At 40.1% G+C, this 27,261-nt stretch overlaps 1 protein-coding gene and 1 pseudogene across 9 annotated transcripts in view; one reads left to right on the top strand and one right to left on the bottom strand.

Annotated features, from left to right (window-relative positions):
- The window catches only part of SCG3 (secretogranin III), a 44,263-nt gene extending 17,519 nt beyond the window's left edge, over positions 1-26,744 (bottom strand). For 2 of the 9 annotated variants that reach the window (XM_057724666.1, XM_057724668.1), the window contains exons 1-11: positions 26,666-26,735; positions 23,439-23,626; positions 22,864-23,007; positions 22,126-22,178; positions 21,590-21,635; positions 21,279-21,494; positions 15,263-15,405; positions 14,283-14,432; positions 9,320-9,497; positions 6,721-6,837; positions 1,844-1,927 (exon numbers count right to left, since the gene is read on the bottom strand). In XM_057724666.1, the coding sequence (XP_057580649.1) occupies positions 1,844-1,927; positions 6,721-6,837; positions 9,320-9,497; positions 14,283-14,432; positions 15,263-15,405; positions 21,279-21,494; positions 21,590-21,635; positions 22,126-22,178; positions 22,864-23,007; positions 23,439-23,626; positions 26,666-26,718 (1,372 nt within the window). In that variant the 5' untranslated portion in view covers positions 26,719-26,735. Of the gene's footprint in view, positions 1-1,843; positions 1,928-6,720; positions 6,838-9,319; positions 9,498-14,282; positions 14,433-15,262; positions 15,406-21,278; positions 21,495-21,589; positions 21,636-22,125; positions 22,179-22,863; positions 23,008-23,438; positions 23,627-24,646; positions 24,726-26,579; positions 26,623-26,665 lie in introns of those variants that run through there. The other 7 variants (XM_057724673.1, XM_057724670.1, XM_057724669.1 and 4 more) reach the window with 7 other exon arrangements.
- LOC130846425 (heat shock cognate 71 kDa protein-like) lies at positions 10,739-12,691 on the top strand (annotated as a pseudogene).
- Positions 26,745-27,261: the final 517 nt, after the last annotated feature.

Here is a 27,261-nt window from a genome sequence, read left to right as displayed (position 1 = left end):
ATCTCAGGGATTATCTAGTCTGACTCCTCCCTCCCCCCATTTCACAGAAGAGGAAACTGAGGCCCAAAGAGGGAAGAGATGTGCCGAAGGCCACCCACTGAGTTAGCAGAAGAGCTGGGCCAACAGCCCCACCCCCAGCTTTGTGCATTCTGGTTGTGTGTTTTCTGTTCTTCCACACTGTTATCAGTGTGCAGATTATTCTCCTTATTTCAATCAGTGTAGGCATTCAAGTGGGATGTGTCAGCTTTCAAAGCAAACTTGAGTCTTGATTCCAAATGAAAATAACTCTGTAGTTGCCCTGTCTCTCCTTGATGTTGTTTTTGAAAACAGTCTTTTACTTGGAGTAGCACCTAAGGGTTTGAGGCTGTGGCTGGACTCCCCTCCTGCCTCTTTCTTCATATTCCCTTAACCCTGGTCACCCTAACACAAAGAAGAGAGTTAGACGCTTGTTGTCAATAATAACCCTTACTCACTTCTCACTTAAAAAATAACTCTATTTTCTTCTAGAAATCCTGTGTTGAATTAAAGAATCATAAACCTTGAAGTAGGTAACCCCCTGAAAACAATTGTAGTGCATCGCTATAGTCAGTAAAATAGGGAACAACAAGCAGTCTAACAATAAGCTTTTTTTTTTAAATAGAAGGTTCACTACTATAGAAAAATAGGAAAAAAGAAAGCAGTCAGTTGTTGTCCCATTTTGTAGCACGTCCACTACTAGTGTTGCAGTGTATATAGGCGTGTATTTTGATGCATAATTCTTTTCATAGTCGTAGCACAATTCTGTTCCTTGCTTTTGTTATTAACATCATTATGGAAGAGTGTTTCCAGGGTATTAAAAACATCACTTTAAAGGGCTGTGTATTCTATCAAATATAGGTACATAATTTCTATGATAGGGACACAAAATTAAAAGTATAAGAGGTTGCGACCTTTTCTCTTTTTGCGCCTCTCCCATCCCTGAAGGGCTCCCCTGCACAGCTCTGCTCCGTGGCGTTCACTGTGCTAAGCCGAGTGGTGGGTGAAGATGCAGGAGTGAAGAAACCGAGAGGAGGGCATAAACCACACCACACCGGGGCACAGACTGTCCCAGAGGAGAGAGAAGAGCTGGGAGAGGCGAGCACGTGAGGGGGCAGCAGAGAGGGGACAGAGGGCTGTGGTGATCTGGGGAGAGAAAAAGATACCTAAAGGAGAATTTTAGGAAGGATTGCTCAACGTGTGATATAGCTTTCACTTTTGCCTACCAGCCACCAATCCAGTGATGTCCTCATTTCTTTTCAGTGCTTCTCCGGATCAAATTTCTGTGCTGACAGGCCAAGGTTATAGCTATTTAATCCTATGGTTGGATTTCAGGTTTTCAAACTTTTTGAAATCTGTAATTCTTTTTGTTTTTTAAATAAATTTATTTTATTGATTGATTGGCTGCGTTGCGTCCTCCTTGCTGCACACGGGCTTTCTCTAGTTGTGGCGAGCAGGGGCTACTCTTCACTGTGGTGCATGGGCTCCTCATTGTGGTGGCTTCTCTTGTTGTGGAGCATAGGCTCTAGGCGCATGGGCTTCAGTAGTTGTGGCACACAGCCTCATTAGTTGTGGCTCACAGGCTCTAGAGCGCAGGCTCAATAATTGGGGCGCAGGGACTAAGTTTCTCCATGGCATGTGGTATCTTCCTCGGGCAGGGATCAAACCCATGTCCCCTGCATTGGCAGGCGGATTCTTAACCACTGTGCCACCTAGGAAGTCCCCAAATCTGTAATTCTTTATCAGTGTTTATTGAAGTTCATGATTTACCACTCTAAAGGATTATTTTGCTAAAAGCTGAGAAAAAAATAGTAAAAATAAATCATACCTGGGAAAAGCTTGCTCTTATAGTCAGTAATATTTTTTTCTAGCTTGTTCTTGGTCTGAAGAGCAATTGTTTCATCCAAGTTTTCTGGAGAGGGGAGGAGAAGAAATAAAATTTTATGTCCTAAAAGATAATTTCAAAGTTTTGCCAGAAATGTTTAAATCTCACCAGAAATATCACAATTGTAATTCCACCATGTTAGCACCACTAGTAAGATGCTTTGATACGGATTATATTTCTAGGAATCATTAGCTCTCAAGATGGAAAGGCATACAATTTGAGATCCTCAAGTTCAGCTTCCTACTCAGTTAATTGCAGAAGTCCCTCCACATTTCTGCGACTACTGCTAGGAAACATCTAGGGTTGGGGCCTATAAGGGACACCTGTGGTTTTGGCCTTCTCCACGCCTCCTGGTAACTACATCTTGATTTTACTTTGGAGAACCCGGACCTCTCCCACTCTCAGCATATTTGGCTCCTCCAGCCCTCAAGCTGTGGTGACTGGTTCAAGGAGGAGCACATGACTCAAGCCAGGCCAGTGAGATTCGATGCTAAGAGAAAGAGGCTCTCTTTCCCCTAGGATTGCTGTACTGTGAGGATGTGAGCCTGGGGCTATGCCAGCCATCCTGTTTCCATAATGCAGCAGTTTATCTGGAATGAATCAACATACAGGAAGTCAGTGAGATGGGGAGGGATCGATTCCTCACACTATGGCGGCCTTCACAAAGCTGAAGCCAGCCTACCTCCACCCCTGGACTTTTCAGTTACATGAGGAAATAAGTTCCCTTGTTGCTTAAGCCAAACAGTTGGATTTCTGTCATTCAGGGCCCTCACTCATTCATGCGGCAGCCAGCTCTATTGTTAGGCATACTTTTTTTTTTCATTAAGATAGGACATTGTGTAAGTTTAAGGTATAGTGCAACATACTAATTTGATACACCTGTGATCTGCAAAATGATTACCACCATAGGGTTAGCTAACACCTCCATTATATTAGGTGTCTTAAGGGTGAGAATTTCTTTACTCATTTTAAGCTGAAGTCTGTATCCTTGTCTTTGTCCTAATTCTGCTTTTTGGAGTAACATCTTGTAGGTGTTACCAGACAGGAATCTAGACTGTGACCACCTCAAGGCAGTCAACGAATTAGAATCCACACCCTCGGTATTCAGTTATTTAACCAGTTACATATCTATCTCACTAATAGGACAGGGCTATTTGCAAACAAGCATTTCTTTGCAATTGGTCTATAAAAGTTCCATTATTACTTTGTATTACTTCTCCCCAAGAAAACGCTTCCTTCTACCCTACCCCATCCCCTTTTGAGAAGAAAATCAATATATTCTATTGTGTGATGCACTCTGCTTTCTTCTTTGAAATAGTGACTACAGCTGGCAAGCTTTGTAGTCACCACACACTCTTGGGACCAGAACAGAAGGGTAGATGACTCATCACTGTTCGTCACATGCTGAGATGGAGGAGAGGAGGTTAGTTACTCCTCTCTCTACCCATGCTGCCCCTGAGCCCTCGGGGGTCTGAGGGTGGACATCCATGGCAACGGAAGTCAAAAGCCAACACGCTTACACAGAAAAATTCTCTCCATGCCACTCATTCTCTGATTGTAAAGGTTATATAGGAAAATGAACAGAAAATTATAAAGAAAAAATAACACATTCTGCCCAGATAATGCTTTGGTGTATTTCTTTCCAACTTTCTTTATGTATATCCATTTTTTAACTCGAAAATTAAGGTCATATTCTAAATGGCTTTAAGCATCCAAGAATCTATCATGAACATTTTCCCATGTTGTTTGTATTTATAAAAAATATAATTATTAACAATTGTTTATAAAAATATTGTTTATAAACAATATATTAAAACCACAATTTATAAACATATAATTATTAAAAATACAAACATTAAAAATAGAATTCAGTCTAAATAAGAATAATTTCGATAGTCTCCTCTTGTGGGGTAACAAGGTTATTTCCATTCTTTTGTTTTCTAAACCAGTGCTGTCCAATAGAACGTTCCACAATGATGGAAATGCTCATTTCTGTGCTGTTCAATATGGTAGCCATAAGCTACTTGTGGCAAGTGAGCACTTGAAATGTGCCTAGAGCAACTAAGAAACTAGATTTTTAATTTTGCTTAATTTTAATTACTGTTTATTTAAACAGCAACATGTGACTATCACATTAGACAGCACAGCTATAAATAATAGTGGAAATACCTGGCTTGCACACAAGCCTTTATGGCATCTCTAATTTATTTCTATGGAATAAATGACTTAAGTGTGGAATATCTGAGTCACAGAAATTGATATGAAACAATGATTGATTTGAAACAATGTTTCTGATCTACTATTAAGTGGGTAAAGTAGGCCACAAAGCACAGTGTATAACTTAAGCCCATTTAAAAAAATTAATTAATTAATTAATTTATTGGCTGTATTGGGTCTTTGTTGCTGCACGCGGGCTTTCTCTAGTTGCAGTGAGCAGGGGCTACTCTTCATTGTGGTGCACTGGCTTCTCAGTGCAGTGAGTGGCTTCTCTTGTTGTGGAGCATGGGCTCTAGGCATGTGGATTTCAGTAGTTGTAGCACTGAGGCTCAGTAGCTGTGGCTTGAGGGCTCTAGAGTGCAGTCTCAGTAGTTGTGGTGCATGGGCTTAGTTGCTTCGTGGCATGAGGGATCTTCCCCAGACCAGGGATTGAGCATGTGTCCCCTGTATTGGCAGGCAGATTCTTAACCACTGCGCCACCAGGGAAGTCCTCATTTTTTGTTAAATAAGATAAAAGAAAAAAATGACACAGGTATGTATGTGAGTGTGTGCACACACACACATGAAAAACATCTGGACGGATATAAATCAGAATGTTACCTGGATGCTAGTATTATGAGTGATTTTTTACTGTCTTAAACATTTTTTTGCACTGACTGATTTTTAAAAATAAATATGTTCTTTTATAATTAGAAAAAAACAGTAAAACTAGTTTTCATGTAGAAAAAAAAATGGCATTCATACAGAATAACTCAGGATTACTCTTTTCTATGAGATTTTCTCTTCCATTTGATTCTCCCTCCCCTATCAGTGATCAGAGTAAGGCGCCCTGAGTTCATCTTGCCCCAAGGACATCTGAGATTAATGGTATTTATTGATTAACTAAACCTAGCAGGAAAACAAAAGGCTTTTCTTCTTTTAACAATCTACATGTAGGGTTTCCCTGGTGGCACAGTGGTTAAGAATCCACCTGCCAATGCAGGGCACATAGGTTTGATCCCTGATCCGGGAAGATCCCACATGCCATGGGAGCTACTAAGCCTGTGCACCACAACTTCTGAGCCTGCACTCTAGAGCCTTCGAGTCACAATGATTGAGCCGATGCACCACAACTACTGAAGCCTGCGTGCCTAGAGCCCGTGCTCTGCAACAAGAGAAGCCACCGCAATGAGAAGCCCGCGCAACGCAGCAAAGAGTAACCCTGGCTCACCACAACTAGAGAAAGCCCATGCATAGCAACGAAAACCCAATGCAGCCAATAAATAAAGAAATAAATAAATTTATAAAAAGTTTACATATGTAAAGTGCTCAAAACAATGTCTGGTTTGTCCCAAGTGTTACACAAATGTTAATTATAAAAACAAACAAAAAAACAATCTACCTGCAGAATCAAAGATTGTTTAAGCTTATCTATAAAGTCCAAGGAATCAAGGGTTGACAAACTTTTTCTATAAAGGGCCAGATAGTAAATATTTTTGGCTTTGTGGGCCATATGGTCTACTCAGTGTTGTCACTGTAGCACAAAAGCAGCCATGACAACATTAAAACAAAGAAACATGGCTGTGTTCCAATAAAACTTTTATTTATGGACGCTGAAATTTGAATTTTACGTAGTTTTCTCATGTCACAAAACACTATTCTTTTGATTTTTTTTTCAACCATTAAAAAATGTAAAAGCTATTTTTAGCTTGTGTGCTACCCAAAAACAGGGGATGGGACAGATTTGGCCCATGGGCAGTGGTTTCCCAGCCCCTGTTATAGGTAACAGAGTCCTTTATTTTACAGATACAGACACTGAGGTCCAGAAAGGTGAGTGCCTTCCCCAGCATGACAGACCTGGTCTGAGGCAGAGCTGGGACCAGGAGGCAGGACTTCTGCCACCCAGTCCAGTGCTCCTTCCTCTTCACCATGCAGACCCCCACTGGTTAAAATCAAGACTCTGTTAGTCCTAGCCATGCAAAGACAATTGCATAAGTCAAATTTTAATAATATTATCTTGAGGAGATTATTAGAAAATGTTAATGAGACAAAAATATAACAAAGGTGAAATATTTGCATTTGAACTGGATCTATAAAGATAAAGAGTTGAAAATGTCTGGTTAATTTCATTTGTGTGCATTACCAAGCTGGTTACCCAGATTATTCAGGCTATTTTGGCATAAATTATCAAATTAGTAAAATAATTATTGCCAAATCTCTCATTCATTTTGGGCAATGAAAACTAACCACTGTGAAAACTCAAAAGAGATAGGACTCGGGACTTCCTAGGTGGCGCAGTGGGTAAGAATCTGCCTGCCGATGCAGGGGACATGGGTTCGATCCCTGCCCCAGGAAGATACCACATGCCATGGAGCAACTAAGCCCGTGAGCCACAAATATTGAGCCCATGTGCCGCAACTACTGAAGCCCACGTGCCTGGATCCTGTGCTCTGCAACAAGAGAAGCCACCGCAATGAGAAGCCTGTGCACCACAAGGAAGAGTAGCCCCCGCTCTCCGCAGCTAGAGAGAGCCCGTGTGCAGCAACAAAGACCCAACACAGCCAATAAAATAAATAAATAAATAAATAAATTAATTAGAAAAAAAAAAGAGATAGGACTCTTACCAAGGTAGGAAACACCTTCTTCTGGAGATATAGTGCCATATTTTACCATCATCTTCACAAAGTCAATCAACGTTTTCATGATAGTAATCAGGGTTTCTTTCTCTTTTGCCTCTTTCTCTATATAAAAGGACAAAATAATTTTTTAAAAACTAGTGGAGTATAGCTTCATCTTTCAATGTTAATTTATGAAGTACAGCATCTTATTGAAATAGTTCTCCCCACATTTATAGCTAAACCATTTACAGCTAAAATATATTTAATTTATGAAAAGCCCAAGACGTGATTGGGAATACAGGACAAGGTACAGGTATACTGAACCTTTTCAGAAATGGGTAATTATAACTTCTCCAAAAAGGTCTACCTTAATCTAAAATATTTTATTGATAGAGTAGATGATGGAGACAGTTTGCAACCTGAGATAATATAAACTCAAAAAGAAAGTTAGGAGATTGGTAACCCAACAAACTTTCTCTACGCAGGTCATATGTTTTTGAGGGAAAGAATGACCTGTTTTCATTAATCAAGCTTAATATTTGAAATAGCAACACACACGTATCTTTATTCTTTAAAGGCAATGTTGATTTTTTTTTAACAGTAGTATATATTGCTTCCTAACCTTTATTTCATTTGAATATACACATCTAGTGAAAATATTTCAATGGTATGGAAGTAAATAGTGAAAGCAATATTCTCTTCCTCCCCCTCCCCTCAACGCCTACTTCCTATAGGCAACCACTATTAACAGTTTCTTGGAAATGCTTCATATTTGACATACTCTTCTGTATCTTGATAGAATAAGGTGGCCAATGATTCCATAATAGTTCAGTGGCTGCATTAATTCTAAAACTAGAAAAAAAATCTATTTCCATTTTTGAAGGAAAGGAAAACTAAGTTGCTAGAGGACAGCTTCCCTATTCTTTTAGCTGCCATGAAGGATTTTCTCTACATACTTCTAGCCTTTCCCCCCAGTTTTTTCACCCTCCTCACAGATGAGGTTGGTAGCCAACAGCCATTAGTCTACATCTCTTGACTGATGAAGATGTGGAGTCTTTCTTCTTTCTGCTCCCCTGGAACAGTGGAAGGCAGGGACCTGAAAAAAGTGCCTGCTCTACAGACTCAAACTATTCCAGGATTGGCTGTTCCAAGACCTAGACTGAGGTAGGGAGTAAGCAGGTCCACTGCTGGCCTTCACACTAAGCTACATTCTATAACCTAGCCTGTATCAGTATCAAAGATATTTTGGTTTTCTGTCTGTTTTTTTTATTTCTCAGTTGGTTCAGACCTTGGATATAAAAGATGGGTACTATCAAAGACCTTAGTGTAAGTATTCAAAGTCTATAAAAATAAAGGGAATAAGGAATGGGGTCAAGGAAACTGAAAGATAAAAACACATAAAATAAAGAACATTCCATACAGTGGACTCTTAAAAAATACCATAAAGGTCACAAACTTGGTAGAGAGGAATCCTGGAAAAGGGCAGGTAAATAATAACTTCAGCAATCATGTTATTTGCTCAAGGTCACATCTGTATAAATATTTGGTATCACGCTGATGCACTTCACTGACAAGAAGTGACTCACCAGGATGACAGAGGTTCTGAGCTGGGTATCTGCCAACCAGTGGGGCAAGATGGCTCAGAATGGACCCTCAAGATGTGCAAGCCCTGCAGACACCAGCAGGGGGGCTGGTGCCATCTGGCCAATGTCTGGGATTGAAGGACAAAAGGATGTTCTCCAGAAATGAAAGCTTATTCTAAGGTCACTTCTTGGGGAAATGTGTTACAATTACAGAAATCTTTATGACAAATGTTTAGTCTGGAGATGAATCTTTAAACAGGAAGAAGAAAAGCCATAAGGCAGGGCAGGGCATCTATCTGATCACAGAAAATTGGCATATTATTACCCTCCTTGCAGATTAACCAAAAATAAACATGAACTGAAATCTTCAGTCAGCTTATTTTGGTGCACATGTAAAAGAAAAAAGAGCAACACATGGAGGACTTTGTCTTTTTAAAAAAAGCAAATCATTTCCCGAGTGTGTTTTGGGCTCCTGACCTTTATTAGTCTAGTGTTTAGTTCACTTCAATTCATTTGAAGACAAGTTGAAAATATCTAAAAAGCAAAATTCTAAAAAGCATAATTTAAAAATGATAAATTATGTTCCATACACTGTCCTACTAAGAGAGGAAAATAAAGCCTTTTGAAAAAGAGATTTGCAATAAAAGTTGAGGCTGGACTGGGTCATGCCAGGAACACTCTCTGATTCATCACTGTATCAGTGCAAGGTTCACTCCAATACCAGGAACACAGCATGTGTTCAATCAATACCTGTTTATTAGACAAATAAATGAAACTTCTGTTAACATGAAGATTAAGTTATCCAGAAATTCCACCTTTCCTGATTATCCTTTTCTAAATATTTCCATGACTAGTACAACTTTTTAGAAAAAAAAAAAATCAATGTGAACTATTTTCCCTGAGGCCATAATGTGTCATTGAGGGTTGAATTTAGAAATTGAAAACAGGAAGAAAAAAAAACCCACCCACACATTTCCTGGAATTACTGTTTCTGTTCCACGTGGTCAGAAAACAATGTTTACCTGAATCAATACTTTTCAGTAGTGCATAGAAGTTTGGGAAATACTGGAGTTCCTCAAAGTCGTCTTCACTGTAGGTTTCAGTTCTCCTTTCCAAGCCATTGGTCAAAGTTAAGGTGTTAGATACTGTTTCATCATTTTCCCTATTAGTAAAACCACCTTGAATTGCTGCCATTGGAGTCTCCAGTGGGGGGAAAAATCAATACAAAATAAACATTTTGTTAGAACTGATGACAAGCCAGGATGATTCTTTCCTCTGTGATGCCCTTGAAAGTGAAGTTCAAGAATACCTCTTCCTTTGTAAGCTCCTGCAGGATCAGACTCTTTTCCAGGCATGTGGGCATCTAGTCACATGGGAAGGTCATTGGGATTTAGAGACAGGTGCTTTATCCGAAAACCCTGGCTTCCGCTCAGGGGAGAATAGACAGGTTCCTGCTCTGGCCAAGTTTCCTTCCACCAATACTCTTGAGTGTTTCTTCATAAAACTGTCTTTCACCAAGGAGGGGAGCTTTGAGTTTATAGAATCTACCAAGAGGGATGGTGCCAAGATACAGGAAAGCCTGTCACAATGTCTAATACTAGCGGAGCAGTCATACCTTAGTAATTTCTGGGTGACATTTTAAAGGCTGGCTGAGGGGGTACACAAGACTTTTCTCCCCAGACCTGATGTGTGTCCAGTGTTCCCTATCTTAATGACACTTTCTCCACTGAGTGAACTAGACAGAAATGTAAGATCCTTTCTTGCCTCTTCCTCTTCATTTCCCTGCTTTCAATCCATTGGCCTTATTGACCACACTTTCTCAAGTTATCCCAAATTTGTACATTTCTCTTTCTCCACCACCCCTACTCTAGTTCAAGCTATCTTCACTTCTTACTTTCTAACTGGTATGCCACCCACCTTCCAATCTATTCCCAACCCTGCATTTTCCACATTATCACCAGTTATCTTTTAAGAATATGTCATGTAACTCCTTTGCTTAAAATCCTTCAGTGTTTTCCCATTGCTCTTATGATAAAAATCAGAATTTGTGCATTGCTGATAAGGCCCTGCTGGTCTGGCCTGGGTCCCCCTCTAGTCCCATCTCTCATTGCTCTCTCTGCGTGGCAGCCACACTGTCCTTGTTTCCGTTACTTGTGTATTCCACACATCCTTTCCTACACATGGCCTTCACGTTCACAAGTTAACTCCTATTCAGCCTTCAGTTTGGTTCAAGTCACCTCCCCCAGGAAGCCTTTCCCAAAGCCTAAGTCCAAGACAGGCTCCTTTTTTTATGAGGTTTCATAGACCATGTTTCTTTTCGCAGAGCACTTAAAGCAACTGCAATTAAAATACGTGACTGTTTGGCTCTCATTGCACGTGGCGGCACCTTACCAGATTGCTGTTTTCTCCTCCATTCGAGCCGGGCCCCCACTCCAGCAACCATGTGTAAGGGACCTGCAGTTGGCATTGACCTTGGCATCACCTATTCTTGTGTGGGTGTCTTCCAGCACGGAAAGGTGGAAATAACTGCCAGTGATCAGGGGAACCAGACCACCCCAAGCTATGTCGCTTTACTGATACCGAACGATTGATCGGTGATGCTGCAAAGAACCAAGTTGCAGTGAATCCCACCAACACGGTTTTTGATGCCAAATGCCTCTTTGGACAAAGATTTGATGATGCTGTTGTGCAGTCTGATATGAAGCATTGGCCCTTCATGGTGGTGAATGATGCAGGCAGGCCTAAGTTTCAAGTAGAATACAAGGGAGAGACAAAAAGTTTCTATCCAGAGGGGGTGTCATCCATGGTTTTGACAACGATGAAGGAAACCACAGAAGCCCACCTTGGGAAGACTGTCACCAATGCTGTTGTCACAGTCCCTGCTTACTTTAATGGCTCTTAGCATCAGGCTACCAAAGATGCTGAAACTATTGCTGGTCTCAATGTACTTAGAATCATCAAGGAGCCAACTGCTGCTGCTATTGCCTATGGCTTAGACACAAAGGTTGGAGCAGAAAGAAATGTGCTGACCTTTGATTTAGGTGATGGCATGTTTGATGTGTCAATCCTCACTATTGAGGATGGAATCTGTGAGGTCAAATCTACAGCTGGAGATACCCACTTAGGTGGAGAAGACTTTGACAAGCGAATGGCCAACCATTTTATTGCAGAGTTCACGCACAAGCACAAGAAGGACGTCAGTGAGAATAAGAGGGTTGTTTGTCGCTTCTGTACTGCCTGTGAGCGTGCTAAGTGCCCTCTCTCTTCCAGCACCCAGGCCAATATTGAGATTGATTCCCTCTATGAAGGAATCGACTTCTATACCTCTATTACCCGCGCCTGATTTGAAGAACTGAATGCTGACCTTTTCCGTGGCACCCTGGACCCTGTGGAGAAAGCCCTTTGGGATGCCAAGCTAGACAAGTATCAGATCCATGATATTGTCCTGGTGGGTGGTTCAACCCACATGCCCAAGATTCAGAAACTTCTACAGGACTTCTTCAGTGGGAAAGAACTGAATACGAGCATCAGCCCTGATGAGGCTGTTGCTTATGGTGCAGCTGTCCAGGCATCCATTTTTATCTGGAGACAAATCCGAAAATGTTCAAGACTTGCTGCTGTTGGATGTCACTCCTCTCTCCCTTGGAACTGAAACTGCCAGTGGCGTCATGACTGTCCTCATCAAGCACAACACCACCATTCCTACCAACCACACACAAACCTTTACCACCTACTCTGACAACCAGCCCACTGTGCTCATTCAGGTTTATGAAGGTGAGCATGCCATCACCACGGATAACAACCTGTTTGGCAAGCTTGAACTCACAGGCATACCTCCTGCCCCCCGTGGTGTTTCTCAGACTGAAGTCACTTTTGATATTGATGCCAAGGGCATCCTCAATGTCTCTGCTGTGCATAAGAGCACAGGGAAAGAGAACAAGATTACCATCACTAATGACAAGGGCCGTTTGAGCAAGGAAGACATTGAATGCATGGTTCAGGAAGCAGAGAAGTACAAAGCTGAGGGTGAGAAGCAGCGGGATAAAGTGTCTTCCAAGAATTCGCTTGAATCCTATGCTTTCAACATGAAAGCAACTGTGGAGGATGAGAAACTTCAAGGCAAGATTTCTGATGAGGACTAACAGAAGATTCTTGATAAGTGTAATGAAATAATCAACTGGCTTGATAAGAACCAGACTGCGGAGAAGGAAGAATTTGAACATCAGCAGAAGGAGGTGGAAAAAGTCTGCAACCCCATCATTACCAAGCTGTACCAGAGTGCAGGAGGCATGCCTGGAGGAATGCCTAGAGGAATACCCGGGGGCTTCCCTGGTGATGGGGCTCCTCCATCTGTTGGTGCCTCCTCTGGGCCCACCATCAAAGAGGTTGATTAAGCCAACCTAGCATAGGTTTAGCATTGTTCCACACAAAACATTGAAGGACCCAAATTTGTAGCAAATTCCATGGCAGTTTTAAAGTTGAGCTGCTGTAGTAAACTGGGTATTCTTGATACTTGAACATGGAATGTGTGCACAGGGGAAGGAAATAACATTGCACTTTACAAGCACTGTGTTGTAAGTGGAAAATGCAATGTCAAATAAAACTGTATTTAAAATTGGCAAAACAAACAAACAGATAAAAACTTGACTATTTGAAGACCATCGACCTCTTCCCTTAGACCTTAAGGTTCATGAGAGCAGGGATTATACCTTTTTAAAAATAAGCATTGTATCCCCATTGCTTGGTACATAGGCAGTACCTCAATAAATATTTACTGAAAGAATATTTTGTTTGCATTGATGCATTTAGATAATATGTGTGAGCAGGTCAAGCATATGGACATTTTGGAGACGGAAAGTAAGGAGTATATAATGGGAGTAAAGGATCAAAAAATGTTCTATGTCAGTGTTAGTTAAGACTAGTAAGCTTGAGTGAAAGCCATGTGATAAATCTAGTAAGTTTTTTTGAGGGGGTGGGGGGTGGGTGGGTGATCTTCAAAACCTGTTTTAAAAGATGGCAGATGGTGGGGACTAGAAGTAGGGAGAGCAAAGGAGACCTTTTAGGCTATCTAGTAAAAAACAAAACTAAACAATTCATACAAATTTCTGTTTTCTAGCCTCCTCTAAACCAGGACCATAAGTCCATGTACTCTTTTCCCTTGCATTTGGGATAGGATGTTGGAGGGGATGAGGAGCCATGGACTGTGGGTGCCCTGGTGGAGAAAATGAAAAGAGAGGTGAGGAGTGTGATATCCTCTTATATTCTCCCCTGGTTAGCTCCATCGAGAAGTTTAAAAAGAATTCAAGGAGGAGAGAATGATTTTTAGTAGTTTGGCTGAGGCCAAAGAAAAGATGAAGAGGCAAAGAATCCAGAAAGGAGAAGGACAAATAAACGACAAATCTAAGTAAAGGATGACAGACAGGCCTCTGAGCCAATGGAAAGAGGAAGAAGCAGGTGAAAACACAGGGTAGACAGAGAGGCAGCATGAGGCAACTAGCTCTGAGGAATATAGAAGCAGGTGTGGATAAAGATCAAATCAATCCAAGTTTCTTTTTTGGGGTTTTGGGAGCAGATGATGACATCCACTGTGAACAGAAGTTGGATACCAAGAGCTGTGAAATGTTTGGATCTAGTGCACTGGGATTACATGAATTGTTATGTGAAATAACCATTTCACATACTATTATGCATTATTTTACTCTGGGGTATAACACATAATCTTTACTATGTAATAGAGTATAACATGCATCTTTATATTATTTTCAAATTGGCGTTCATTTATATCTTTTAACTCACTGGTATTTCATTATTTTATATTTTAAGTGGGCTAAAAATGTCACATACCGCAAATCTTATTTGGCACCAACTGAAGTATTAATTATACACTGATTGTATTAATTACACACAAATACAGGTACACACACATCCATGCACATGCATATACACAAGTACATAATAGATGCACGTACACTCGCATATACGTACCACTTTCTCCAGTATTTTTCCAACCTGAGTCTCAGTCCTGCTTGTTGGTTTACTGAGCTCCTCTTCATAATTGTTGGCTTCCTTAGAGATCAATTTTTGTAAAACCTCTGCAACTTCATCTTCCAGTGTGTGTGCCTGGCTTTCTGTGATCTATTATAAAGAGTCAAAACATATAACTGTTATTCCCATTTTTGTGATTTAAAAAAAATCTAGACTAAACTCTTTAGTTGAACACGTATTTTTAGAAGACAAGAGAATGTTCTGGTCCCTCTTTGAACATCCGTTGTTTATGCCTCTGCTACATGCTGGCCATCACAGGGACTGCTCAGCACTCCTGGGAAGAAGTGTCTTTGGGCCCACTGGGCAAGTGGTCAGTCCTGTCTGTTGGAACCCACAGAATACTTACTTTGAGAAACAACTTGAAGGCTGTTTTTCAATCTTCAGCTGCAGGTCATGGTGGGTAACCTTTGAAACCTGCAAATTTAGCACCCTCTTAAAGCCTGCCAGGGCTGTGTTAGTACCTGGGGGCCAAGCTGGGGCAGGATTAGATTGGATTGCTTAGGGCTTCCCAATCATTGCGTGGCTTTGTACATCTTATTTCCTTCTCACCTAACACATTTCTTTTTAAACTTCTGCTGCGTAAATCCTAACCATCCTTCTAGGCTCACTTCAAACACCTCCTCCTCTGAAGCTTTTCCTTATTGTACAACTGGATATAATCCATCCTCTGGCACACTCAACCACTCTCATGGTTCTTATGCAACTTGCATCATGAGCATGTGTGTACTTGTCTAGTGCCTCTGACAAACCATAAGTTCCTAGAGGAAAAGAATGGTGTCTTACTTGTCCTCAAGACCCACGATGACTGGTATAAAGTAGATGCATTATAAACATTTGGCTCTTTGAATGCAGTGGCTTGGCTGCTTAGTGTATTCCAAACTGTACTCAGAATTTGGTTTATTCTCATGCATGTGACTTACTAGGCCAAGATTCAGCAGTTTAGAAACAATCTTGTCAAATACTCCTCTGTCATTTTCCTCATAAATCCTGGTAGCAATTTTCTGGACAATGTCTTCAGCAGTTAAGGGAGTACCATCTAGTTGATGAAGGCCATCTGGATCATCTAGACAGAGCAATCACAACTTCACATTGTGGTGATCATGGACCTATTTCTTGGATTACATTAGATTTATATTCTGTATCTTGTATACTCAGATATGTTTGGAATATGTTTAAGGTGGTTCTTGGTCCATGTAAACTCTTGGTTTGAAATAAAATTTGACTTCAAGTTAAGAATCTAGGATGATAATGGAAATTCTGAAAGCTTCTTATGTGATTATAAGAGGAAGATCTGAAGACAATACAAAAGGCCTCTCCATTTTTAGCACTAATAGTACAAAAAGTAAAATACTGTTAGATAGCATGCCGTATTGCTCAAAGCACCCTTCTATATATTATATAATTTGATACTCAATTTCTCCACAAGGAGTAGGTTGGTATTATCTGCACATGTACTCCCTTTGCAGGCAAATTCCTGGGCTAAGGGTGGGGGAAACTGCCTCACACTCAGGATCAGAGAGTATGTCTTAAAGATTTTATGACTCACCTAGAATAATTGTTTACTTGTAAGTGAACATGTGTCAGGGCGCCTTTATGTAAGGCAGCTTAATATGACAAGCCTCTTTATCCAGAGAATAAGAAATTTATTTTGCGTGCCTGGAATTTAAACTTTTAAAATGTGATAACAGATTTGCACAAAGCAATATGTAAATCCATGTAAATCTCTGCAGAGACGCTTGCAGATATGTACCCTCGGCTTTGCTGGGAATACATTTGGCAGCACTAGTCCAGACTAAAGCAAAGGCCCTTCTGAGGGAAAGGAAGGATACAGGAGGGTTGGTGGCAAGGAAGCGTTGCCCCATGTCCACAGAGCATTCCCAGAAATCAACTGATCTTTTCCGACCTATACCACGGGGAACAGTATATTCATAAGCACAAGTTTACAAGGTACTTAACTCCCCTGTCACCTCTAGGTAGCTTACAAAGATCAGAAATTTAGCTCCAGTGATCTCTCTTGTAATCTATATATCCTTGGATCACCATAAAGGAAGTTAATAAGAGTATTTCATCGGATCGTGAGGAGCAAATAAAACAAGATTTAAAAGCACCTTTTAAACTGCAAAGTATTGGGACTTCCCTGGTGGTGCAGTGGTTAAGAATCCTCCTGCCAATGCAGGGGACATGAGTTCAAGCCCTGGTCTGGGAAGATGCCCCATGCCACGGAGCAACTAAACCTGTGAGCCAGAACTCCTGAAGCCCGTGTGCCTAGAGCCCATGCTCTGCAACAAGAGAAGCCACCACAATGAGAAGTCCCTGCTTGCCGCAACTAGAGAAAGCCCCTGTGCAGCAACAAAGACCCAACGGAGCCAAAAATAAATAAATAAATAAAAATTGCAAAGTATCAAATGAAAGTTAATGTAGTTTTAATATTATGGACAGTGGACTTGTACTTGAAATAAAGGAACTGCAATTATCTTCTAGAGAAAATAGACATTGAAGCTCTAGCCAAATTCTGTGCAAATAATTCTGACCATATTCACTTAAAGAAAGAAGAACCTATTACCTATTTCTATTCTAATTCTGACCTTTTCTTCCATAACTCCTGAGGATTCATAGACTTTTTCTAGACTCTGTGACGATGGAAGTAGGAGGGGCCTCTGGCAGAATATCATCTTGGTGTTTGGAAAGAAGCTTAGGGAAATGAGCAGGGGCACTGTACACGGAGGACTGGAAGTTCTCGGACAGTATATTATTGCTGAGTTGTTGGCCAACCCATGAGCTGTGAGCCCTTTGGATCCTGTGTACCAGAGTGACTAATGAGCAGAAAAGTCCCTTAGAAAACCCTGTGAAATCAGCTGCCCTCCTGGCTCACTGAAAATTGGGTTCATCATCCATTTTTTTAGGAGCAGAGACTCACTATCATGTAGGTCTGATTTTTCCATTTGTGGGTTGCAAGTCAGACTCCCAGGAATATGTGGAGCAGAAAGTGCCCGGGTCTATGCAGAGGTGGAGGAATTTATTTCCCTTCCCACTTATCCCTCGGGATCTGAAAAAGGAAGACTAGCAGTTGGCTGCTGAAGCTGGAAAATAACCGAGATGACTGTTTTTCAGTTAATTTACTTCACAACAGGGAGAACATTAGCAACACCCTGAAGAAATAGCCTCTTTCCTCCGCTGCACTGCTGTATTCTCTTGAGCCAGGAACTTACGCCTCACCTAGTAGAGCTTTGCTATATGTGGTTAATAGTTGAGCAGCTGGGCAATGCTCCTTGCCTTTCAGTGACTTTCCCTGCTCCTCTACAGTGGACAGAATTACTCAGAATGACTTCTGTACCGCTCATGAAGGGATATTTCACCCCCCTAGATAGACCTCAGAGGGAAATCAAACATGAGTTAGACATTTATAACTTTTTAAAGCAGTTACAACTCTAAGTGGATGTAAAAGGGCCTTGTTCCAAGTCATCATCTGCCCACTTATGTTTGAATCTCCAGCATCTAATATGGCACTCAACATTCATTTATTCAGTAGATTTGTACTGAAGTCTTATTATGGGTCGGGACTGGAAATAGAGGCATAAATAGTTTAGACATGGTCCCTAACTGCACAGAGCCCACTGCCTTGCTCATAGTCTGATACATAGTGATTGATCAATGAATATTTGGTGAATGCACACAGGAGCCCCAAAGCACTATTTTCTAAAAGAAACCTGGAAAAATCCTGAATCATACATACTGTAGAAAATACTGAGAAGGAGAATTGTTAGGTCCTATAGCACAAGTCCATTTAGAGGTTTCCTAAAGGTGTAAAAGCACCCTGCAGAAGTTAGGCCCTCTCGCCCTCCCTCCTGGGATGTAAGTCTGCATGCTTCTGAGGTTCTAGTCACCTGGGTGGTCCCAAACCTCCTGGTTTTGGGATTACCAGGGTATGAGAGAACATCAGCAAATCACTCATAAATCATTCTCTTCAATAATCTTTTCTGTATACTCTAGTGGACTTGAAATGACTCCTAGGGTAAACCTAGAGCCATCAAAACTATCACTTGGTAGTTCTGAACCTATTTGGGATGTTAATAAAATGTTGAACAATTTAAACATAAGTTGCTCAAGTTAGAGATCAGATCACAAACAGATCTGTCTCTGCCTGCACGTACAGGCCATCTGACCAAAAAACACAAACAAACATTAGACTATATTTTTATTTTATTAAATCAACTGGTCAATTCAATCCAAGTGGTTAAATTTGTTTTTCATGGGGCTATGCCCAGTGCCTATTTATTTCTAGCCCAAATATTTTAGGTTAAAAAAGTATAATTCAAATAAAAAAATTCCCTGGGAATTCCCTGGTGGTGCAGTGGTTAGGAATCCACCTGCAAATGCAGGGGACATGGGTTCAAGCCCTGGTCTGGGAAGATTCCACATGCTGTGGAGCAACTAAGCCTGTGTGTCACTACTACTAAGCCCACACGAGGCAACTACTGAAGCCCCCACACCTAGAGCCTGTGCTCTGCAACAAGAGAAGCCATGGCACTGAGAAGCCCACACAACAAAGAGTAGCCCCTGCTAATAGCCCACGCCACAACTAGAGAAAGCCTGCACGCAGCAAAGAAGACCCAATGCAGCCAAAAATAAATAAATAAATAATAAAAATTTTAAAAAAATTTCCCTTGGGAAATCCTTGGCAGTCCAGTGGTTAGCACTTGGCGCTTCTATTGCCATGTGCTGGGGTTCAATCCCTGGTCGGGGAATTAAGCGCCATGCACAGTGCAGTTAAAAACAAACAAACAAACAAACAAAAAGAAAACCCCCAAAAAACCCACCAACGAAACCAAAACAAAAAACCCACAAAAAACCACAAAAAAATTTTCCTTGAATAGTATACAATATGAAATGTGTCAAAATATAGACCATCTCCCCCACCCCACACATACACAACACACTTCTGATTTCTCCTCAGGCTATGATAGCCTATAAAAGTCAAATTTAATTGGCAGTTGTTTTTTTAGGCAGAGGTAATCAGTATAATTCTCTTGCGGCCCATGGAAGAGAATTAAGACATAAGAAAATCTGTTGTCCCTCCTAAGCATCAGTACTCAGAATGGAAGACACCCTGAGGGAGACATCAATGCCTAGGTATAATAGTTAATTTATTCCCTCATGTATTCTTTTATTTGTGCATTTGTTTATTTATCAATTCAGGCAATAAATTCATGAGCTCCAGACACTTGGACTACAATGTCTCTGTTCTCAAAGAGTTTTCAGTTTAGTTTAGGAGAAAAAGATAAATCATAAGTAGTCACACTCAAGGATGTAAAATTACAAACTGCAATAAATGCCATGAAGGAAAGAAATAAGGTTTCTCCATAATTCAAAAAGACACATTCACCCCAATGTTCATTGCAGCACTGTTTACAATAACCAGGTCATGGAAGCAACCTAAATGTCCATCAACAGATGAATGGATAAAGAAGCTGTGGTACATATATACAATGGAATATTACTCAGCCATAAAAAGGAATGAAATTGGGACATTTGTAGAGACATGAATGGACCTACAGACTGTCATACAGAGTGAAGTGAGTCAGAAAGAGAAAAACAAATAACATAGATTAACACATATGTGCGGAATATAGAAAAATAGTACAAATCAACCACTTTGCAAGGCAGAAATAGAGACACAGATGTAGAAAGAACAAACATATGAACACCAAGTGGGGAAAGCGGGGTGGGGTGGGGGATGAATTGAGAGATTGGGATTGCCATATATACATTACTAATAAGAAAAATCAAATTGTACACTTTAAATATATGCAGTTTATTGTATGTCAATTGTATCTCAATAAAAGTTCTTTAAAAAAAAAGGTTTCTATCAGATCATGTGTGCTGGATGAACCTAGAAAAGTAGACAGTCCATGTAGAACTGTAGAAGCCACATTAAGGATTTGGGGTTTTATCCTAAGAGAAATGGGAATCTATTAACAGGTTTTATGCAAAAGAGTGACATGCTTATATCTGTGTTGAAAAGATCATTCTGACTGCTACACAAAGAATAAGATGGAGAGGGTCAGAGAGAATGCTAGAAGATCCGTTAGAAGATTTTGCTGTAGTTCAAGTGAGACATGATTGGAGCTTGGAAAGGATGGAGATGATTGGGGATACAGAAAAAAATTTTGAGAGTTACATAGGAGGTAAAATTGATAAGACTGATGGATTAGAATTTGAGAGGTAAGGAAGAAAAGAAATAGTTTGACTCCTAGATTTGTCTTGAAAAACCGGATGTGTAATTGTGCCTTTCCTAGAGGAAAGAGGGCTAAATTGTAAGATGTACAGAAAATATGAGTTTTATCTTGGGTATGTTAAGTTTGAGGTGCATCTGAGACTTCCAAGGGACGATAAGTCAGTAGATAGCTAGATATATAGGTCTATAATTCAGAGAAGTCTGGGCTAATGATATAAGACATCAGGATATAGATGGTAACTAAAGCCATGGAAAAGTTAGAAAGACCTAGGGAGAAAGGATGTAGCTAGGAAGAGAACACTGAAAAGGGAGTAATGGATATTTCACTTTGGGGGGTGGGTGGTAGTTTGTTGATTTAATTATTTGAGAATTATGATATTTTGTTTGTACTAATAGTTAAAATAAATTGGAATGTTAAAATGAATTCAGTAAAATAAAATATAGAGAGTAGATTTAAATTTTTTTTCAAAGCATCAGTAAAGGAACCTTTAAAGTGAAAATAAATTCTGGGCTTCGCTTCTGTGGAGCTGGAGCTTTGCACATTATCAGTAAGTTTGGGCTTTATCTCAATTTGGGACATGACTAATAAAGGATTGTAAGTGAGTAAGAGATATTTTTTAAAATATAGAACTTTCTCCTAACACAATTGGAAACTCCAAATTAGACAAAATAGGTAGCAAAATTTCTTTTTCTTCATTTACCTTGAAATTTATGATCCAGTCCACTCTTAGTAGAATCATAATCATCAATCAGTCTTCGATTCTTGGTTGAATCAACATCTTCCACATTCAATTTATTATCATTTGTGGAGCTTTTTACGGACTGCCTTTCTTTCTCATTTTTTTCCTTTTCTGTTATAGCCTTTAGCAGGTTCAAGTTATCAACAAAGGAATAATTGCTCTCACCTGGTTTGTTTTCTGGAAGAAAAGCCCCCAAGCCCAGCACATCCATTTTAGTTAAGCTTCTCATAGCCTACATTATTTAAATTAACATCAGTGTAATTTCTTATTACCTGGAGGATATGTTTTTTTAATTTTGTCTGCTTCTGCTTCAGCAATCTGTGAAAAAACAGGAGATAGACCTGGTTTTAAATCATTGCTCCTTCACTTACCACATATGACAGCTAAATGATTTAATCTCCATGGGATTTAGTTTTCTTGTTTGTAAGATGTAGATAATAATTTCTATATCAAAGTATTGTCATAAGGATTAAATAAGGTAAAATAAAGGGCAGATGGTCTATAAATATTAATTCCCTTCTCTGATAATATTTGTAAGAGAGAAATATCTGATAAATTAAGAAATCTTACAATAGAGTGGATGTGATGTTGAGCTTACTGGGTTATTATGCAGTCAGCTCTTTGTACTATATAGAACTCTCTATATTTAACTGTCAGGACATAGAAATTACCAAAATTATATTTCCCATCATAATTTTTGTTTCTTATTAAACTCCTGAGGTTTGTGAATTCAAAATGGCTAAAAAGTCACAGCATAATTACATTAAATAATAATGGAATAGCATTTATAATTTTACTTCTGACCTACCTGCTCATTCAAAGGTCTTTCTGCACTTAATTCTCTATTATGTAGGGGTTTGTCTAGAATAAACACACACAAATACAAATTTAATTGTGCATTGGAAAGACAATATGTCTTATTAAATAAAATCCTCAAAAAAAAAAAGGAGAAATATTTTTGGATGACTGTGAAACAAAAATATATAGTAACAAAGATTATCAAAATTATACAATAATGATGATTATCAGTGTTGCCTTGCTTATTATGCTGGTGCATTTCCTGAGTTAATAGAATTATATCTTTTTCTTTTCCCCCCTCCGGACCAGAAATCTAACAGATAGTTCTAACACTTGGTTTACCTGCTGTTTTCAACTGGACAGAGCATAATCTGGATTGGTATCATTGGCACATTAAAAGCTCTTTTATCATACACTGCACATGTTATGGATAGACTATCTGAGAAAGGTTGTAAGGTGACTAGGAAAGTAACCAAAAACAAGCCACTTTATTAGGTGGAAAAGACACCCCCTCCTAATTTCAAAATAAGATCTTTCAAAACAACCCATGTTATTGCTCTATCATTTAAAAAGCGAGGGAGGAAAATCTGTCTTCTGGCTCTAAATTCGAACTGATTTCTCTGTCACTATGCACGGATATGATGTGATCAGAAAATGAGGCAAGGTGATTTACAGCTCGCAGATTATACCAAGCTTTAGCTTTTCGTGGCAAAATCAAAGGGAGGTGGGAAGAAAAGTGTCCACGTACCTTGGCTGCCTGCGGGTTTAGGGAAAGCTTGAATTGGGCTGCTGTGTAGCACCAGCACCACAATCCAAGTGCCGGTCCAGAGGAACCCCATTCTTCCACGCTTGGCTCCGGAAACAGCCTGGCGCCGGGCTCCCGGGGCTGTAGCTTTTGTTATGAATGAAAAGGAGGCGTAAAAACAGGAAGAGCTAGGAGGGCGGGCGCGGGGTGGGCGAGTGGCAGGGACCCGCGGCTGGTGGAGCCCTGCGGGGCTCCGGAGTAAAGGGATGAGGAAAACTGGGGGCGCGGGACTCAGGTCCTCAGGTGGAGGAGAGCGCTGTCCGCCCCATGGGTGCTGAAGTTCTGCGACGCGGCGCGGGCAGCGGGTCGGCCAGGGCGTCGCCGTATCCTCGCTCCCTCCTCCAGAGGAAGTGAGGATGGAAGCGCATGCTCCCTGCGAGCCAGAGGCGGGAGGGGATGGCGTCAGCGACTCCAGAGCTACTCTAATCCCCCGTGGGAGTGGAAGGGGGGAGGGACGACAGACCAGCTAGCGTAGTTTCTGTGCCGCATTCCGGGGGTGCTCCTGCGCTCAGGGTCACCTGGGTTGCCGTAAGCGTGGATCTCGTTGTCGTAACCTCCCAAGTAAATGTTACCTCGGGGACCAAATGCCTTCTCTGCCCGTGCACCTGTCAAGGAAAGCTGGATAACCTTGTGCGAGGGGTTCTGCTTTGAGATTATTCTGGGATGTCTCCTCAGATGGCCCATCTTTCCATTCCACATTCTGTACCTAAATGGTAGATATAATTCTATGTTTTTAGAAAAGCCGTGCCTTTTGTGATTTGGGAGCACCAGGGCTCCCTCGGTGCTCTTGTGTCTCAGCTCTATGGAGTTTTCTGAATTGGGATATTTAAGGAACGTTCTTTCAAATAGATTGCTGCAACGCACTCTCCCAGATGCTGAAACAGAATAACAAAAAAATCATTGCTTGTTCCCCTAAGGGTGAATATCCTTGTCAGTCCAGGGTAAGTGAGCAGCAGGGGCCAGTTTCAATAAAAAATTTCCCTTTCCTCACCATGGGAAACCACTCTTCAAAGAACGAAAGGAAAAAAAAAGAAAAGAAAAAAGAGAAAAAAAAAAAAGCACTTCTGTAAAATTCTTCCCTAGGATTCAATTATGCCTAAGGACTTGGTTGTTCCAGCATTTCTTGAAGAGAGGGGGTAGTCATTAAAAGCGTCTGTCATCATAACTAGGTCAGGGAGGTGCTTCCTATATTTTGAGAATATTCCCAGAAGCCTAAGATTATTGCATAAAAGGAGTTATCAAAAGACTTTAAAATAATGAATACAAGCAGCACTAATGTGAGCAGGGTGCTGAGTAAGCTGTTTAGTCTCTGATTTTTAAAGAGAGCTTGGACCCTTTCCTTTGGACTGTGGCATGCTGGGAACTAGTCTGAATAATGACCAAAGAGAAGAATTCAGCACAATCAGGCCTTTGATTTCCGCACCCCTGCTTTTTAAGGAGCAAGTTAGTTGTTCGTGTACCTAAAAATAAACAAACAAATCTCCCTCATTCTGGAGGTCTTTGAGTTTGGATGTCACTCAAATACTTTCTTGAGAATCTAAAGAGTACTTCTGATCCAACACCTGCTTCAAAACAAATAGTTGTTTCTTGGCAGTGATGCTGTGGCATTAATATCTCAGTAGGCTGCATTAAAAAAATTGTCTCACAATTTAAAATCTAAGCCACATGAAGAGCAAATTTCCTTATTTTCCTCTTCTTTAAAACAGAGGTGGCAGGCTCTATTTACCTTACAGTGTAATTGTGGAGAATAATTGAGTACATGTCTTGATCAAATCATTTTGATGCCAGGAATATTTTGACACAGCCTAAAAAATAAGTCATGAAAGTGTTTTCAGCTTTTAAGAAACATTACCAAATATTAGGTGAAATAACCATTCGCTGAGATTTACTCTGTCTCTGACCCAATCCCTCAGCCTCACTCCATACTTTGTCCTGTCCCTAACTTACCTCCCCAACAATTTATGTTTGCAGTTGCGAGGGACTCAGGATGGAATTAAGGTAAAGGATGGCTATTGAGCACATTGCATTGCTTGCCAAAAATGAAAAAGGTATTTAATCTTTCTCTGCCATTTGCGCTCAAAGTTACTGTGTTGAATCTAAGAACATGTTCTGTTTCTGACCAAATCAGCTGTGGAGCATTGAATAAACTGTAGGGCATGAATTAGTTTTCATTCCTCAGTCTTATGGGTGTTTCTACCAGACTTAGTATAGGTCTATGAGTGGAGTAATCCTAAGTTTCACTTATTCATTCATTTAAGAGAGATTTATTGAGCACTCAAAATGTTACCAGGTATTGAGATAATTGCTGGGTATACAAAGATAAGTAAGGTATGGTCACTGCTAGTCTTATAGCCTGAAAGAAAGGACTGATTATAACAGGTACCATCACAACTATTTACTGAATAGGTTTCATGTGCTACACTTTGATTTCACTTAAATATAAGTGAACAAATGAACACGAGCGTGTGTTATGGGTTCCCTGTTGCATACGCGGAGTTCAGGTGGGGTGCAAATAATGGAGTGAATGATCAGTAAAGGTTTCAAAGAGAAGATCTCTTTCCTTAACAATAAAAAAGACTAAAATATTTGATTATTGTGTGTAAGTGCACCATAAACATTGAATAATATAAACATATATGTTGAAGTTGCAAAGCAATTGTCATTGACACAGATCAGGTGATCATGAAGCAGACAACATACAATGCACAGTGACTTTGTCAATGTTGCTTGTGTATGTGTCAACACACACGTGGATTGATTGTTGTATGCTCATTCACGGGTATAGAAGATGCCTTTTGAGCTGAGTCTTGAAGATAGAGATATTTGAAATTGTTTATATTTATTAGAGAAAAAATTTTATATTAATTATTATTGCATGTTGTATTATAGAAAATTTCAGACAAACACAAAAGGAGTAAAAATATTGAAACAAACTCCATGAATTCATTACCCAACTTCAATAATGAACTCATGACCACTGTTTTCATTTTGTATTCCCAACCAATGAATTATTTACCTGTAAAATACCAAATTTCATATCATTTCACAAGTATGTCAGTATGTTTACCTAAAAGATAAGGGTTCTTTTTTTCCTAACATTACTGTAATACCTTTATCATATCTTATAATACTACTACTACTTTAGTATCATCAAATATCCAGTCAGAGTTCAGTTTCCCCACTTGCCTTATAAATATTTTTACAGATGGTTTGCTTAGACCAGAATCCAAACAAGGCCATACACTGCATTGGTTGGCATGTGAAAGACACATATGAGTATAAGATATTGCAAGGTTTTCTTTCACTTCCCCAGACAAGTTAGTTGCTTCCTTAGAATACTGTGCACACTTCCAATATAGCATGTATCCCATTGTGCTGCTTTTTGTGATGATTCTTTTCTCTTCATTTCAAAAATAATAAATATACATTGAAGGAAAAATTCTGAAAATACAATAAGCAAAAAGGGGAAAAATCATCTAACAGAGATAACCACTGCTAACTTTTGGCATATTTCCTTTTAGTGCATGTTTTTCTAATAAAATATTTTATACATATATTTATAAAATCATATCTCTCACTGTAATTATCTCCTTACATATCTAGCTGTCTAATCCACTAAACTGTGAATTCTTCAAGGGAAAGGATCTTATCTTGCTTACCCTTCATTTTTTCAGCCCTTCTTACAGTATCTGGAAATCCACTTGCTTAAGTAAATGAATGGAGTGATGGAGGGTTGCCTACTTACCTTCGGTCTTCAAATGCTGAGACTATGATGGCTCTCTCACATTGGAGGATCATGACAGTCTTGCGGTGCCAGGAGCTGCCAGTTCCTTTAAGAGCTGTTAGCCACTCTGTCAGCATGATTATCCACTCCGCATTTTCTTTACAAAAGAGTACTGTTGCAGAAGAGGTATTCATGAAAGGCCTAAGAATAGAGAGCGAGAGCTGGCAAAGGCTCACACAGATACAGAGCTACAGGAATGGATCCGTTGCTGCTGAAAAGACTGACACAGGATGCCAACATTAGAGACGGCTCCTGGTGTAACTCAAAGGAGACATGTGGAATCTGGAAATTCACCATCAGAGGAAAGGTGAGGTAACCAAGGATGATGGAAAAGCGCAAATAAAAAAGACTAAAACAAGGAAAGTGAAAGCATGGAAATGAAAAAAGTATACAAATAAAGAAAATGGGCCCAAATGACAAGATGTGATAGGCCACCAACAGAGTGCAAAGTGCCAGCACTGAATCTGAGAGTGGGAAGGAGGAGAAAGCAGCTGGATGGCAAAGTTTTCTGTTGTTCACTTACCTTGTTTGTATGATGACTGAACAAGATTGGGTCA

Source organism: Hippopotamus amphibius, chromosome 2 (assembly GCF_030028045.1).
Source record: "Hippopotamus amphibius kiboko isolate mHipAmp2 chromosome 2, mHipAmp2.hap2, whole genome shotgun sequence".
NCBI classification, from domain to species: Eukaryota; Metazoa; Chordata; class Mammalia; order Artiodactyla; family Hippopotamidae; genus Hippopotamus; species Hippopotamus amphibius.
This window is presented reverse-complemented; position numbering and strand designations above follow the sequence as displayed.